The 18,228-nt window shown below is 37.2% G+C and overlaps 1 protein-coding gene across 3 annotated transcripts in view; it reads right to left on the bottom strand.

Annotated features, from left to right (window-relative positions):
• LOC150088195 (ankyrin repeat domain-containing protein 17-like) overlaps positions 1-18,228 on the bottom strand; it is a 1,023,061-nt gene that overhangs the window by 497,560 nt on the left and 507,273 nt on the right. For all 3 annotated transcript variants that reach the window (XM_090369376.1, XM_090369375.1, XM_090369377.1), the window contains exons 22-23: positions 14,185-14,382; positions 250-454 (exon numbers count right to left, since the gene is read on the bottom strand). In XM_090369376.1, coding sequence (XP_090225502.1) covers positions 250-454; positions 14,185-14,382 — 403 coding nt within the window. The remainder of the gene's footprint in view (positions 1-249; positions 455-14,184; positions 14,383-18,228) is intronic.

Consider the following 18,228-nt stretch of genomic DNA (forward strand, 5'->3'; position numbering starts at 1 on the left):
ACATTCAAATTACCACTGCTCTAGCATAGAAAGCTGATCAGCTTTACATAAGCTATATGCCATAGTCTATGGATGGGGTGGTTATAATTCAGTGATCACTGACTGTATACATATAATAGAATGGTTAAAAATGGTAGAAAGATGGAAGGAGTTCACAATTTTGAAATATGGAGAAGAAAAACTTTTACAAAATATTACAGAAATTTAAAATTCATTAAGCACATACTTGTATACAGAAAGAGACCATACCATTAGAACAATCCACTAAAATTTCTTCTTCCTCCTCTTCTTCTTCCTCTTCCTCCTCTTCCTCCTCCTCCTCCTCCTCTTCTTCTTCTTCCTCTTCATCTTCTGATTGACTGCTTTGGATATGCTTGCCAATTGATTGGTGCTGTTCATCAAAAAAATCTTTTTCATTCTTTTTTGTCTCTTCTGCTGCTTTGGCTGCACGTAACTGAAACAAAACAAATAAACAAATAAATAAAGTTTGGAGACATCGTTTTATATCATCAAAGATTCTAAGGCAGTGAATATCAGGCAGTATTAAAATTTATGAATGAAACGGTGATTTTTACAGTACTTTTCAACAAGCAAATACAGTAATACCCCGAAGTTATGCGATAGGTGGGTCCGACGAAAATCGCTTAAGTCGAATTCGCGTAAGTCGGGGTAAAACTTTGCATATAAATACATATAAATTTTGTTTAATTGGGACCAAGGACTAACAAAAACACTAGTTTCGAAGAAAAATATTAATAAAATTGCAGTTCTTTATACATATTAATACAAAATATGTATTAAAAAAATAAATGACTTACGTAAAAAAGTTATTTTGATGTCGATGGCTTCATAAAATCTAACAAATTGGTCTGACGACGCAGAGACTTCTTTTTTTCATGCAGAATTTCTTCATAGCAAGCTAATAATTGTTTTTATTTTTTGCTTTGTAGCTATAACGCGTTCTTCATTGTAGTCTATGTTTTCTAAAATTTTTAAGCCCTTTTCAATTGAGCTGAGACCTTCTGTCAAGTTTGCAATTGTCATGTGCTTTTCGCCGTTGCCTCATTTAGGCCTGTAGCACGTGCAATATCACATGGTCTTTCATTTCGCTCAAAGCGTTTCACAATTTCATATTTTTTCTCTATTGACAGAGGCGGACTGGCCATAAGCCTTACCGGGGAAACCCTGGTGGGCCTGTGTAATTTTGGCCATAAACCATAGTATGAGGCCACTATAAATTTTCCCGGGTAAGAATTTTTGACCCAGTCCGCCTCTGTTTATTGATAATTGCTTTTCTTTTTCTCTCTGAATCTGCAGTGTCTTCACCAGTACGCTTCCTTTTCACACCTTTTAAGTATTTTACTCATTTTTAGGGAATAAAGCACAATTACAAAACGAGGAGGCACGCTTGATACGCATAAACAAAGCTGCGCGCATGTAGCAACTGAATACACAACACCATAAAGGCAGAGATACACTATTAACACCTCACATTTCTAGGGGTTACTACCATAAAACAATAAAAATCCAGTAGCGTTTCTGCTAGTGGAATCTGTTATAAACTGGTAGTAAACTCGAGAAATGTGTTTCCCCTAAAACAAATACATTTTCAGTATCTTCTCTTCATTCCTATCGTGTTGCGTTCAGTTGGGGTGATTCTGCATTCGACTGCCATTTCTTGTAAACACAAAGGCGAATTGTGCATAAGTCAATTTAGTTCGTGTTATATTATAAGGTATCGTTACCGTATTTATAAATAGTGTATGATAGAATTCGTGTAGTGTAAACACGTGTTATACGAGGACTGACTGTATACGGCTCGACCGACGCTATCCATTTCTCTCGTGAAAACGATGTAATTTCCAACAAACGTTGAGCACGAATTCGAATGCACACATATAAATATGACAGTTGGAATACAAATTCGTGTATATGTATGCAGCTCATGCGCAGCAAAGTTGAATTTTGTTCATCTATCGCTCTCACTCTCTGCCGTCGCACCGTATATCGATAACATATGAAAAACGACCTTGAAGATATTGGGCGGCAGTGTTGCCAAACGAAAAAATCAAGAACCGTGTAACTCCGAGTTCGCGTAAGTCGGGGTATTACTGTAGATGTTAATAAGGCAATGCTTAGGCCCAACTAGAATACAGCATAGTATTCTAGTTGGGCCTAATTATTAATTCTAATTAAGTTCAACTAGAATACTATTCAGTATTATAGTTAAGCCTAACAGATTTGGAAGTTAACTGGACATACAGGTTTGGAAGCCACATTTTAGGACACATTTCCAGTTCAGATTTCATTAATGCTAAAGGCAACTCCCTAGGCTTCAGCCTATATCTGTGGCTATCAGCTTTAGTGTTATACTATTAATTGGGTCAGATTTGTACACAAGTTATTTTAGGAAGTAGTAAGATATGTTAGACCTGGTGCAGAGGAGGTGGTGGGGGCAATTTAGACTCTCAAGTAAGTCTTAAGCAGAAACACTTGAGTTCTCTAAATTACAATGTCTGGAAACCAGGTATATGTGAGGAGACGTGACTGAAGCTTTTAAGGAATTAAATGGCTTGGGTAAACAACAAAATGCTGATGGCATCCTTGCTCTTTCTTAAATGACATGCAAAAGGGGTACAAATTCGTATCAAAGGAAGATGGTTGCAGCACTGATGTGGAAATTTGCCTTTAGCTAAAATATAGCCAATTAATGGAAAAAACGTTGCACCTGATTTTGGGGAAGTGGATGGTTTGAATAATTTAAGGAATGATAGGATAAATTACTAGAAGAGATGGACAAATGTAGTGGATAGTTTTTTTTTGTTTTTTTTGGTGCAACAATCACACAGAATTTTATATTTCTCCTATAGACATGAAGCATATCACTCAGCAGGAAAAGGCACTTTTCTAAAAATATAAGAAATTTGTGCTGACGATAATTAAAGAACATAGGCAAAGATGTAAGCAACTGGAATGTTCATTAACTGATAAGAATATAGAATATTGTGGGGCATCGATTTAGAATCCAACTTAGCATATTCTGCAGCAACACGTGCACAAATAATGGTTTGGTCTTCATTGGGCTTCTTGACATCTAGGTTAATTCAACACTAATGTTAATTATTATAACATGATATCTTCTACTGTACAAAGAGAAATCCTCACAAAGACAAAAGGTCCTGTACTAACTATTCAATTTTTCAATTGGTCTACATTTACTACATGTAGTAGTGTACTACATTTTTACAGGTAGTCCATTACTGTGAAACTAAATATTAGAATTGGCAAATAATTCAAGGAGGCAAGCTTATAGATCAGCCAAAAAAAATAAAATAAATAATTAAAAAAAAAAAAAAAACATCTCCAATATCACCTATCTGTAGTTTAATTCCTTCACAAATTTATTCAAACTACTGACTTCCACTTCACCAGGTAGAAGTTTGTTTCAATAATCAGCTACCCTCTTGCTAAAAGCAAATTTCCAAAGATCTATCCCAAAACTATTCTTCCTCAATTAAAATTTATGCTCGCTTGTGTGTTTGTTTGTATGAGCAAGACTTTCCACTTATACAGGGGAAAGATCACCTCTCTCTGCATGATGGTAAATGGCTGTCTTCCAACTTTTTTACTAAGTCTGGTGTTCCCCAAAGGATGCCATAAAGATTTACCTTATTCAACCAATTCAAACCTTAAACACCTAAATCACACCTACCTTATTCAACCAATTCAAACCTTAAATACCTCAATGACATCTGTTGGAGGTGCCTAATATCCAGATGTTGCATTTGCAGAACAGAAGACTTCCTTCAAAAGAATGCCACTTGGCACTTCTCAATAATCTCATTACTCTTCTCTATACCTTCTCCAACAGGTCCAAATGTTCGACCTGTTGGAGAAGGAATAGACCCATTTTAGGGTCCAAATGTTGGACCCTAAAATGGGGGCCTTCAGAACCAGTACTCAAGATGTAGTCCTACAGTTGTCTTATACAGTGGAAAGATCACCTCCTTATCCCCACTTGTAAAATACCTATATGTCACTTACAAAATCTAAAAACTCATAAGCACTGCTCAGTGAACTTCACATCTACCTGCTGAATTACTCTAGGTCTTTTCTACAAGGTGTCACAGTGTAATGTCTACTACCCAGTTTTAAAATGGTTGAGCAATGCAAATCACTGTAAAAAATGCAAAACATGACAAAATGGTTGTTTTCTTCACCATAACAATGCACTCGGTGACACATCAATTCACTATCCAGCAATTTTGGGTCAAGGGGGGAAAAATCCACCATTCCCTTCCTACTAACCCACCTCATCAGACAGTATAACACAGTACAACTTTCAGTAAATCTCAAAATTAAAACATGATGTGAAAGAAAAAGGATGTGTCAATTTAAGATTTCTAACTAAAAACTACCTACAGTATTCTTTGATCAGTGGCAGGTATAATGGAATAAGCATTCAGTTTCAGAAGGAAATTACAAAGAATATTAACAATTAACAATTGAAAATATTTAATTAAGTTAATATTTTGCAACATTCACTGAATGTTTTTATCAAGCATGGGACATAATATCATTAAACATACACATTACCTTTAAATTTTACTTTTTATCCACTTCCTCAAATACATGCTATAAGAATTAGACAAATCATTAAAAATCCATGCAACTCTAATTTGTCATTGCATGTTGAACCACTGTTCAGTAGGCATAAAGTATTGTATTTCCAAACTAAGCTTCGTACTGCTCACAAATCTCTTTAAATAGGATAACTATGGCATTGAAAGGAAGTAAAACAAACTAACAATTTCTACAAAATCAACGTTATACATGAAGTCATATGAAAAAAAGTGAAAATACAAGAGTAAAACTGCACAGAACAGAGTTCTATTGTCAATTATTTCTTTATATTTGAAAAATAAAAAGCCTACTTAAAAAAAATCATGCATCAATTAGAAAACAAACTATGAAAAAAAAAAAAAAGGGTGGGGCGATTCAGAGTGGAACAGTAGAAGAATTTAGAAAGACAAACGTACATCAAACAATACTACCATTTTGATTCTCGGTTTTGAAAGAAAAGAGTTAATAAAATTAATTTGAAATTAAGCTGTTCTCCAATATTTTAAGGGCAATTTCAACATTTTCAACAAAGATAATATCAATTCACTATGAATGAGAAGCCTCATCAGGTGACAAGGTGAACTTAAACAGTTTGAAACTAATTCTTGAGAAGAATGTGCAAATGAAACTTTCAATACAGATACAATAATATTCACTTTTAAAGGCAAAATCTGTGGAGGATGAAAGAAAATTAGAGGTTACTGCTGTAGGAATAAGGTTAATTGAATTATTTGATTTTTAAGGGTGCATTGCCACCTTAAGCCATAATGCAGAAACTCAAAGGGACAAAAGTTATAGGCAACCGAAAATTGGTTGCTATACAAATATATATATAAACAAAACAATAATTATCTATAAAAAAAAAACAAGTAATGAATAACAGTGTATAAGACAAACTAGTAACTTAAATAACTAGTGATTTACTAGCATTGTACCTTTCTTCTAGCTCTTGTACTGATGATCTAGGTGAATGAGTTCCTACCATTCCCAGTACACTCCACTCAATGCCTCCTGCTGTCTTCATTCAAAAGGATGTTTGAAAGAATTTTGAACAATCTTGATGCCAAGAAAGCTCCATCTCCTGATGATATTCCTCAGCTTATTCCTGTTCTTTGTTGGGTTTTTTTTTTTTTTTTTTACATTTTTCTTATTACACTGGCGTTTTTCCTTCTGTCTTCAAATTTGTTCATATCCAGACAGCTCCTAAAAACAGTCACAAATCCCTCACATCCGATTATCATCCCATTGCATTTACCTCCACTGTTTCTAAATTAATGGAGAAATAAATTAACTGCTATTGCCGAAACTATCTTGAAACCTTCCACCTGATCAAACCTTGATGGGTGACATGTGATATATTGGCACATGTCACCCATCTATGGAAAAATTCTATGGAAAAGTTTGGAAATTCAAGCAGTTACCCTTAATTCAAAGGATTTTTGATCCTCTTTTGCATAAAAGCTTCTAAATAAGCTACCATTTTGTGGTTTTCCAACTGTTTTTTGTAATCAGGTATCCAGTTTTCTCTCTTCAATCACTCTCTCTGCATGATGGTAAATGGCTGTCTTCCAACTTTTTTACTAAGTCTGGTGTTCCCCAAAGTTCAGTTCTTTCTCCCACTGATTTCCTCTTATATATTAATGACTACATTCCACTGACTGGAAATCCTATCCACAGTTTTCTGATGATAACACATTACATCCCACCTTCCAGTTTGAGAAACCTTGCCCTGCACAAACAGCTTCAACTTCTCAAATATCCACTACTTTAAAGTGCGCGTGCGCGTCGGTGTGACGGCTGCCTAATCTTGAGCTCCTCCAGTTTTCAGTGTTTAATGTATTTTTTTTTAGCGAGTCTGAGTAATATGTTTGTATAGTGACTTCCTAAGTTATCCTGCATCCTTGGTGAAGATGAATACCATGAATCTTTAGGTAATTATTGTTTTTTACGTGATTTTTTTTCTTGCCTGTACTGTATTCATATTTGCCGCCTTTGCTTGTCAATGCCCGGATGTTAACTCCTTGGTTACTAGCCTTCACTGCTCACTAACTCTTGCCCACTACAAGGTCAAGCAGTTGCATTGTGTTGGGAGTTATTCGCCAGTCGACCCCCCGTATTGCAGGACGTTTACAACTCCGACCTATTTACGCTCCTGCTCTACTTATGAGACTGCCTTCGGCAACAAGCTGGAAGAAACTTGGCAATCAAGCGTTTGGTTATTTGTCTGCTATTTGCTTGGCAACGAAGTTTCGGAAATTTTCAGCTTTTGCCTGGACAACGCTCTCAACAGACCACTTTTACTTTGACTACTAAACACAATTGTAAAAACTCTTTTTCAACCCACTCGTAATCCTTTTATCTGCGCCTAAAATCTGAAAATGCCTTTAAAGCAAGATCACCCAAATAATGAAAGCTGCGTAATTTGTGGCATTGTTCCGGACATAGCTATAGAATGTACTTCCTGTCTCAAGACATAAGGAAGCGAATGTCTCGCGTTGGACCTAAAGAGGCTCGGGAAGCAGCGACGGAAAGTATGGCAGTGTCCCCCCTGTAAGGGAGAAAATTATATGCAGTCACTAGGAACAACTGGTGAAACTTCTAACAACGACGTTAACCAAATTTCGGATTCACTTGAGCACAGGACCCAACCCGCACCTGAAGTAGACACGGAAAAACTGAGATCGTCAGATTCACATGTGGAATTGACCCCTGACTCATTACTGGCAGAACAAAATCTCATCATGCAAAAATCAAGTAGTTCCCAACAGGATAACATCCTATCAACAGAGATCTCAGCAATAGTTAATCAAGAATCACTCGAACACAGTCCACTCTTTGTCTCGCTCCTCACAAATATCGAGACAACTCTATGTAAGAAGCTATTCCCAATTAATAATATCCTCGCAGACCTACTGCTTGAAAACAAGCGACTACGAGAACAAAATGAATGCATGCACAAAACATTGGAGGTGTTGGGAAAAAACTTTGATGACCTGAAGCACTCTGTTTGTGATCTTGCTGTTCAAAGTAACCATCATGAGCAGCATCCTCCGGACGGACACGTTCATACGAAACCGAGAGCTCCTACCCAATCCACCCCATCTTTATTATCACATGACTCCCCTCCGTCCCCCATTCTTACAAGATGTGAGTCTGAAGTTGTGTGCCCTGAAATCACAGCAGATGCCAGCGAATACTCTGGAAATACTGCCTCCCAGAAGATCCATAGAAGTCATCAGGAGCAAAACCTGCCAAATTGCACCTTTTCGCGATCACAAAACTTACATATGGGGTCCTCGCGCTCGAGACCGGATAATGCTCTGGCTGCGGAAGTACATCGCAATTGTGGCTCCACCTCAAACAACGTGAGGGGTAACCATTATACAGGAACTACGATTGTATCTAATGTAAAGACCCATAGAGACACTACAACGTATGCAATGATTGCAAGCCAACGAACAAAAGAACAAACACTGACCCGTAATCCAACTCTTAAGGAACTGAGCCCCAATCTTAAAGTTATTGGAACCAATTTGCACTTCAGCAAGATGCAAATTGCGAACACTAGAATGAGGGACAAGCGGATGCGTAATGTCTTCATTAGTAGGCTCTCCCCTGCTACCTCAGCTGATGATGTGGAAAACCTTCTTCTGCATTCAAAATGAATGGTAGAGTCACTAAGCTGTCCACGAAATATCCTACCTACGCCTCCTTTAAGATCGATGTAGCTGATGCAGATTTTGAAGCACTCTTCAATCCTGAAATCTGGCCTGCTGGAGCTCTTGTTATGCCATATCTCGGGCAGTGATATAGAAGTAATGGAAAGGACTCCCACCAATGGTACCCTGATTCATAGCAATCCCAGATCTTCTTACCGCAACCAGAATCACAGAACACCAATATGCCGATCCCTGTGCTCGTCAATCCTAGACACACCCTGCTGAATCGAGTAGTGCCATGTCAGAGACCACCCGTCCGTATCAAAATACCCAGAGTACCTGCCTGCACCATCTTTTATCAGAATGTGCGTAGTCTTAGGAACAAGCTTGATACTATGGAGCAAATTCTGCTCCCCGGACATTTTGACCTGCTCGCCATCACCGAAACCTGGCTGAATGATGATGAAGAATTCCTAGCGGCAGCTGCCCCAGCTGATTATGGGGTCTTATTCACATCTCGGATTGCACGCAAGGGTGGAGGCGTCGCAATATTCTACAAGAAATCCGCTTTCAAGCTATTGGATAATAAATCCAGTAACTCTCCTAACTATGAAGCAATCCTCGTTACGTTAGGATACAACTTCATGACGTTTGACGTCTGTGTGCTGTATATACCCCCAAAGCCGTCCCAGCAAATCATCCTTGAAGTTTCCAACTGGTTAATCAATCAGCTGCATCCCACAGCTTCTCACTTAGTTTGTGGTGATTTCAATTTACCTCCTCAGCTATCTAATCTGAAAAAGGATCTTCTGGCACACTTGAGATGTACTGACATACAACTTATTAATGAAGCTCCAACCAGGAGGAATAACCTCTTAGATCTAGTTCTAGCCTCTTTCCCCTGCACCCTTGATTACATTACAGAAACGTCATTTGACTCTGATCATGTCCCGATACATATGACCGCATATCTGCCAGCCCCAAATTAGAAGCCAGAAGGACAACAACAAAGGTTGACATCACTAGCCCCAACTTACTTGACGTAGATAAGTGCATCAGAGCCGCCTCTCTCATTCCCTGGGTGGCCTTAGAGACTTGTGACCCAGAACTAGCTGTGAACATTCTCACAAACTGGATCAACACGGTTGCCAAATATGCTGCCTCTAAAAAGATAACAATCAGTCCATATACAAGACTTTGGTGGAATTCTGAACTCAAAATGAGTTTCCAGCTGAAGCAACAGCTCCATCGCATATGGAAACAGTCTCAAAATGTCAATGATCGTATTGTTTATTCAAGGGCACGGGCTCAATTTAATCGCCTAAAATCTGAGGCAATCAAATTATACGTTAACCGTGAGCTGGCTAAAGGAAAAATTCCATACAAGAAAGTGAACCCTCACTTTTCTTTACAACTCGATCCTGAATTGTGGCTCGATTTCATCACAAGATTTAACCGTAATCCTATGCCAAACTCAGATCTAGCTCTACTAACAGAGCCCATCCAGCAAGAAGTGTTGAACAACATTCAGATTACAAAACAACAGCTGATCGTAGCCATCAATTCTCTACCTGCCTCGTCAACCACCGGTGATGATGGAGTTCCCCAATTCATGCTCAAATGTCTAAGTCCGTACATTATTCAGCCACTTTTAATTATCTTCAACCAGTTACTCTCGAACAAAATTTTCCCACAGCAGTGGAAAAACTATCTCATCAAACCTTTAGCCAAAGTTCAGTCGCCATCGAAACCTAAACACTTCCGACCCATCTCCAACTCCTCCAGCCTACTGAAGCTCCTGGAGAAGGCCTTACTCCCTATCCTCACTAAGCAGATCTTGCCCAGTAATCCAGCCCAAATTCACTACTCCCTTCCAAACAGATCAACGATCACCAATCTGCTAGCCACCACAAATACTATCTTGTCAGCATTGGAGAATAGGCAGGAATTAGCTGTGACTTATTTAGACATTGAAGCTGCATTTGATGCCGTCCAAGTAAACCAACTTCTCACTCTCCTGGAATGCCACTTCCAGATCACAGGGAACATATTATGCTTTCTCTCCTCTCTTCTGAATAACAGAGTTATAAAGCTTCATACAGGAGATCGCACCCTTACTAGATCCGTCACCGCAGGAGTCCCACAAGGAGGGGTCCTTTCGGGCCTTCTGTTTTCATCCATTATCTTCCCACTGGTTGCACATTTTCGATGTCTACTGAGCTATGCGGACGATATCAAGATACTCACTCCCATCATCCCCGGTCAAGACCTAAATCTGGTAAAAGTGGAAATTAACAACACTCTCACCACAGTCACATCTTACCTCTGCCAGTTTGGGCTCAAGATCAATCCTGCTAAGTCCGAATTCATGGTGTATTCATTGAAGCAAACTCCTTCTTCTCTCCAGCCTTCGGTCAGCAACGCCCTCATCCCAATCGTGTCCAGCCATCGTGATCTGGGCGTTGTATTCGACCCAAAAACTTCGATTCAACGCCCACATGGATATGCTCCTCACACGTGCTTCAAGACTCCGGTGGATAGCAAAACAACATCTCCTTCATATCACAGATAAAAGATAACCGTGAGGTACATAAGAACAGTTATCTTTCCACCTTTACTCTATGCTGCTGAAATTTGGGCGTCAGCGGCACCGTCAATAAAGAAACCACTCTTTGCCACAGAATTCTGGCTCCTAAAGTGGGCCAACAGGAAGCACAACCTTCCAGCTCTGACTCGGACCACACAGCTTGCCAACTAAAATGATAATGATTAGAGGAAATACGGAGAGAGAGAGAGGAAAAAAGAGAGAAACAAGCCAACTCTCTTGGAATTCCACGGCTTCCCACCTTAGTCGACGACCAACGCCTCCTAGCAACAGTCAAGATGTTAACAGGCATAATGGCAACACCTTCATTCTGGGATACCTGTGGCTGGAGGATCCCCCCTGCTGCCCTTAGGGCCAATCCCGAGCTCCACTCGCATTCAGCACGACTCCATCTCTCGGACAGGTTCCTTCCTCAGCAGATGCTCAAGCAAACCCAGGCACTGGACGCCGACCTGAACAAATTCGCTGCTGACCGGACTTACCGGAAAAAAATTATGACGAGTAGGACTAATCAAGCAATGACTGATGTATACTTTGCATCTGTTCCTGTCTGATTGAGCTGGTTCTCTTATCTCGATGCTAAGCCAGCTCAATCAGATTTAACTCTCGTAAGGAGTTCTCTCCTTTGTATTATAATATGTTTTCTGTGTAAAATTACCTTTTTGTAAATAATTGTTCAATTTTCCCGGAAGTTTGGGAAACTGTAAGCCCCTGGCTTTATGGCCGTGAAGGGTAATAAAAATTATCTCTCTCTCTCTCTCTACTAATTCTTTAAATACTGAGCTCTAAGACTAGCATAGTAATTCTCTGGTAGAGCAAAAATAACTGTTATTTTCAGTCTTTCTAAAAGTCAGTCCTGTCTTATATCTTGCAAAAAGAATTGTTCTGCTCCTATGCTTATTGTTGATGACCCTCAGATTTCCACAACTTCTAATCTCACTTAGCAAAAACACATCACAAATACTGCTCCCACTACATCAAAAAAAAACTGTTTTCTCTTTCACATTCACTGATTCTTTTCTTCTAAAGAGCTTCTCACTCTCTACAAATCTAAATATGGAATGTTGTTCCCACATCTAGGGTGGTGCTTGCATGACCTCTCCTAGGCTTCTGGACTCCATTTAAAAGAGGACATTTAGGTTAATTAATGGTCAATCTCTTCCAAAGGTGCTCAACACCATGTATCATAGATATCCTGCTTCTGCTGTATGCCTTTCCTATAGATACGTCCATGGGCACTGCTCTTCTGAATTGGCTGCTATAATTCCCACTGTCCCTTTCAAACCAATCCACCACATGCCACAATCAATCTATATTGTCTTACTGTGCAATTTCAGACTAGCATGGGGTTTCTTCTCATTTATCTCTTGAACTTCTGTTTTCTAGAACAACCCCCCTACACATGTATTTCCTGAAACCTACAATTACAGAAGTTCAAATCTGATGTGTACAAGTAACTTTTTTCATATCTACATCCTTCGACCCATGCATGGTACTAAGTATTATAATTGTTAATGCTTTCTTGTTTGGAGTTTCCCAAAAAAAAAAAAAAAAAAAAAAACTGTTTGTATATGGCTGCAACGTTGAATAACTGTAAAATATGAGACAAGTTGTCTTCATTATATAAAATATGAGTGAGTGTATAAGGCATGGTCTGATGATTAAGAGCAATATAACTGATGAGATTTTTTTGATGAAATTCTCATCTTCAATAAAAACATGTTTTATAATTAAAATCCTGTCACAATGCTTACACACAGGAAGATGCATGAGCACTATAACCCTAGCAGCAAAAAATGTAAGATGACTATGTTCTATGTGGATACAAGTTAGAACAACTTCCTCTTTACTAATTCTGCGAGGCTATGCTGCCACCGTTGGAATATAAGTTGGAATATAAGTGAAGCCCACCTGCACTATGGGTGTTGCCAGCAGAAAAATAATTTTTGAATTACTTGCCAGCTTTCCACATAGGAAACCAGAAGGCAAGCTATGCTTAGGGCCATTGTTGATATAGTTGCAATGTTAGCCAAATTCCCATGATCATTTCCATTCCCCCTGATCTCAACATGGCAGGATCCAGCAGATCCCAACCACATTGGGATCAAATAAAAAAAATCTGATTCAAACAGAAAAGTTTGATTCCCAAGGGTAACTTAGCATTTGCTGTACCCAAGGGAGGACTGGCTGAGGATTATACCTAACTGGTAACAAGTTGTGCAATGAACTGATAGAATTGACATATATAATAAATTTGGATGGTTGAGTGTGTTTGTATATGCAAGCTAGCTCTATATTGTGAAAATCTGTGATTTAACACTGCATTCAGAGATTTCTGTTCAGACATCATAGTGACTGGAAAGACTGCAGCAGATGACACCAAATTTTCCGACTTTGAACCATCTGTGAAGACTGAGAAAAAATCAGAATGTTCAGATCAATGTGCTGAGTAGAGATGAAGGTGGTGTGTTGGACTTGCCCCAGTAATTAGGGGAAAAGTCTGAGAATAAATTTGATGAACAGGAAGTATTGTTCAAGACATCAAAAATGCAGTTATTCTTGTGAAATCAGGGATGTGATGTCACAAAGATATAAGGAATGCAGAATTGGAATTTGGGGAGTACAGTGTGTACAGAAAGGATAAACGGGATAGGAAAAAAGTAGAGTTTATGCTGTTAGTTAACAAACACAAAATCTAATGCCGTGTATCCAACTGATATCTTTTGTCATCTCAATTTACGTATCATATATGGTACCAAGTACTATAGACTCTACTGCTTTTCGTATATGGGACTTCTATTAAGAAAAAAGAAGAGAAGAAAAAAAAAGAAAAAAAAAAAGATTACTGAAATTCAAAAATAAAGTGGCACACAGAATCCATTAAAATAAAAATAAAAAAAAAAAACTTAAAAAAAGGTATTTAAATTTTGTATCATAATCATGATTTTGCCTTCTCCATTTTCAGACAATGCCTGTGAAATTTATGAACTACATAAATTGGATGAAGGGCTCATTTTATTTACTGACTGATATATGTGAGCTATGTCCATGATATAGCTGATTATAGAAATAAAAAAAAAAAAAAAAAAACCATCATTCAAACCTAATATAATCATAATTATTTGTTTCTCATGTATATATTCTTAAAAATTTACCACAGAGTGGATCAAAGTAGGAGGAAGGAACTGAAGGCTTCAGTATCCACACCTATGTCAAATAATTTTAACCCGACAATATAAATAACATCAAGTATTACATATATAAATTTCACATATTACTCTTGAGATATAATCATACTTGTTCTTGTTTTTCTCTTTTCTTTCTTCTTTTTCTTTCTCGTCTTCGAGCAGCGGCTGCACGCCTACTTTCTTCTCGTGATCTTTCTTGGTCAAGTTCTGCTAAAAGAATTGTAGCATACTTGTTGGCTTCTGCAGCTTGCCGTTCCTTAGCAGCCCGGATAAGTTCCATACACTGATGGCATTTTTTTAACAGTTCCTGATCAACAGAAAATAATAATAATTAAAAAAAAAAAAAAAAGAAGAAAAGAAAACAGCAAAAATGCTTTTACTAATCAACAAACTATACAACTGAAGATACAGAGACTATCATATAGACTATCCCCCAACATAAATTTAGCACAAAATGATAACACATTTTAATTTAAAAAAAAAAAAAAATACCTGTGGTATGGCCACTTAAAACTTGAAGTCCATTTGAAAAAGTATGACATTTTACCTTTTTTAATGTGAAATGTTCTGACATAAATTTACAAGCAGAGATTAGAGACAGAAAATGTGTACTGTCCAGGAACAGTTTTACCTTGGTTGCATGGAATGAAACCATGTTTGTGCACGCGAGAGTGCGTGCATGTGTGTGAGTGTGCGTGTTTTCTCAGAAATAAGTCATTATATAAGAAAGATTAATCAATGAAGCTGCTCAAAAAGAAAGGATTACCTGAATAAAAATAAAGCTAATATTAACAAACAAAAACACACTGACTATTTTGTAGTAATCTAGAATTGTCAAGTTTGACAATTCACTTAGGAAGTGTAGTAGTAGAGGCATATGATGCAAGAAAGCAAGCATATGTAGCAGCACCCAAAAAAAAAACCATTTCACACATCCCTCTAAACCAGTTTTTTTTTCCCAACTTTTTTGTAATAACGGCACCCCTAAGTAATTTATTTTATTTTGCAGCACCCCTACTCAATTTTCTGCCTGTTAGATCCAATTCTCTCTCTGTATATATATAATATTAAAAAATATATGTTATCTGATATTTATGACAATAACATAATTATAAAAATTACATTTCATAATACAGATTATATATATATATATATATATATATATAAGAAAGACAAATGATACTGAAACTGAAGAATAGCGATGGTGTACTTATAAACAGCAGAGAAGGCATAATTCAAATAGCAGAAGACTACTATAGAGAATTATACAAGGAGCGAGGGAATGATACCAGCAGTGGGGAACATGGATTGCAAAGTAGCAACACATACGACATACCCGATATTCTTCCTGATGAGGTAGAACATGCATTGAAGAAAATGAAAAATCGGAAAGCCCCGGGGGAAGATGAAGTTACTGTAGAGTTGTTAAAATTGGGAGGAAGAGACATAACACAAAAACTGGCAAGGCTCTTCACAAAGTGCATTAGAAAAGTTGTGATGCCCAAGCAGTGGAATAATGCAATCATAGTTTTGCTGCATAAGAAAGGAGATAAATCAGAAATTGGAAATTATAGACCAATTAGCTCGTTATCCCATATCTACAAGTTGTTCACAAGGGTCATTACTAACAGATTAGAAAGAATACTTGATGAGAATCAACCGAAAGAGCAAGCTGGCTTTAGGACAGGATTCTCAACTATGGATCACCTTCACGTAATATCACAGCTAATGGAGAAAGCAAATGAATATCAAACACCATTATGCCTGGTATCTGTGGATTATGAAAAGGCATTTTAGGAAGAAGAAGAAGATGAAATTCATGAGTTTTTGAGTAGTAAATGGATGGCCAGTGCTCAAAACAGAAGGAACTGGAAAGTTGCTGGAGAGGCCTTCATCCTGCAGTGGACTGAAAATGGCTGATGATGATGATGATATATATACAGTATATAATTTTATTCTTTATATAGAGGTACTAAGTAAACATCAATTACAGATCAACACAAAATTAAAAAGATACTGTACAACTTTTTTATAATGAAATAAACATATAAATTAAAAAAAAATAATAAGTTTAACTTAGCTGATTTATAGAGCTTCTTATCAATACCATTTAACTAAGCAGATCAATTGAGGTGAGTACCTTCAATTAAGCTCTTATTGCTATTATTATTAATAAGTTTAAGTAACTTAAACCCAAATTACGTGGCAGCCCTGGAAAGTTGTGCAGCACGCTAAGGTGCTGCAGCAGCCAGGTTGAAAACCACTGCTCTAAACGTTTGATAGTTCCTCCTTGAATTTATTTAAACTATCAACTTCCACAATGACAGATGGAAGTTTGTTCCAGCGATCAACTACCCGCTGGCTAAAGGCAAATTTGACAATACCCCATGACCTGCTCTGGAAGCCTGCCTGCACTACTCAGAAAATTTCATATCTGACTGCACAATTACTCCCCAGTCTTTTTCATTGTGTGAAAAAATTTTTTATAACTTGCATATTATAAAATATACGATATATTTCATATATAACTGGCGGGGAAAAAAAGAAAAAACAGAACTGAAGCAACTAACATGATTAATCCGCTGATTCGCTATAATGCTGTTCTTATATTATAACCCGTATCTGACAATAACGCTGTCACAGATCACTATAACGGTCTTTTACAGATTGCATCTTTGGCATATTTAACAAAATTGTCTCATTTGATGGAGTTGATAGCTTGAAAATAAATACCTAAACAGCATTAAGACGTTTCCCACGAAATTTTCTCGCACGCTAAATTAATTGCAGTACAGTGACTTGTTACATAGTTCTGAGATCAACATTTTAAAAATTGATTCAGTATATTGCTTGTAATATTTGCGTTATATGCATTTATTATTATTATTATTATTATTATTATTATTAGCCATATGGTGCAAGAAAGCCTGAGGCTTATGCTGCACCAGCCAAAAAAAAAATAGGGAATAATAGGGAATTACCCTGAGAGAGAGAAGTAGAAAGGAATCACCAAGAAAGGGAAGAATGATGATATCCAGCTCAGGACCCTGGGTGTGCCAAGCCCATACTCATCAGATGTGAGCCCCTGGGGGTTTATCAGAAGTCTAGTCATCACTCAGTACAGTATTATACATCGTGCGTAACAGACAGATTACTTGAACATTGTATCGTAATTAATGCAACCAACGCAATTACATTTTCAAAGAGTTAATAATGGCCGTTAAGAATGAAAAAGCAACAACATCTGAGAGCATACGAAGACTATAAATGTAAGAAAAAGACTGAATTTGAAAATTAAATTAGACGTTTTGAAGCGAATCGATTCCAGCAGTCAAAGACAAGCAGATGTGTGCCATAATTTACGACTGGCAAGTTTAACTGTAAGAACAATTAAAAAAAATAAAGAATTAATTTTAGCAGCAGGAAAGACAGCTGTTCCACTGCAATCAACTAGGGCTAGGCTGGCTATTAGGATTGAAATGGAGACTAACTAATTTTATTGAAGATAATATCCAATGCAGAATTCAGTTAAGTTAAATATTATAAAAGAGAGAGAGAGAGAGAGAGAGATTAGCCAATGTGATGATCTGAAGAAAACTCACCTTAAAAAAAAAAAAAAAAAAAAAAAAAAAAAGTGGAACCATTTAAAACCGGCAAGGGCTGGTTGAATAGATTTAAAATACAGGGAGAAGCTGCAAGTGCAGTTCAAGGAGCCGAAACTTTCAAAAAAGAACTTGTTAAAATTATTGAAGAGGGGTATTATGTGTTATACTTCACAACAAGTTTTTAACATAGATGAAGCAGGACTTTTGTGGAAACAAATGCCTAAAAGAAGTTTCATATTGAAAGGGGAAAAAAAAAAAAAAAAAAAGAAAACACATTCCAGGTTTCAAAGCGGGGAAGAATCGGTTAACTTAATTGTTGGGTGGTAACGCTGCGGGGGATTTAAAATTAATACCCCTTTTAGTTTATTTGGAAGAGGACCAAAGTCCAACCCAAAATCGACACATTTTTCATGATTAAATTAACCAATTAAATTAAATCAATTTAGATCAATTAAATTCATGATTTTAATTGGAATTTTAAGTTTAATTTTGATATGTAAGTAGTTACCACATAATTATATACGTATGTAATGCAGAATATTTTATAT

Source organism: Mastigoproctus giganteus, chromosome 3 (assembly GCF_048544385.1).
Source record: "Mastigoproctus giganteus isolate SK-2022 chromosome 3, ASM4854438v1, whole genome shotgun sequence".
NCBI classification, from domain to species: domain Eukaryota; kingdom Metazoa; phylum Arthropoda; class Arachnida; order Uropygi; family Thelyphonidae; genus Mastigoproctus; species Mastigoproctus giganteus.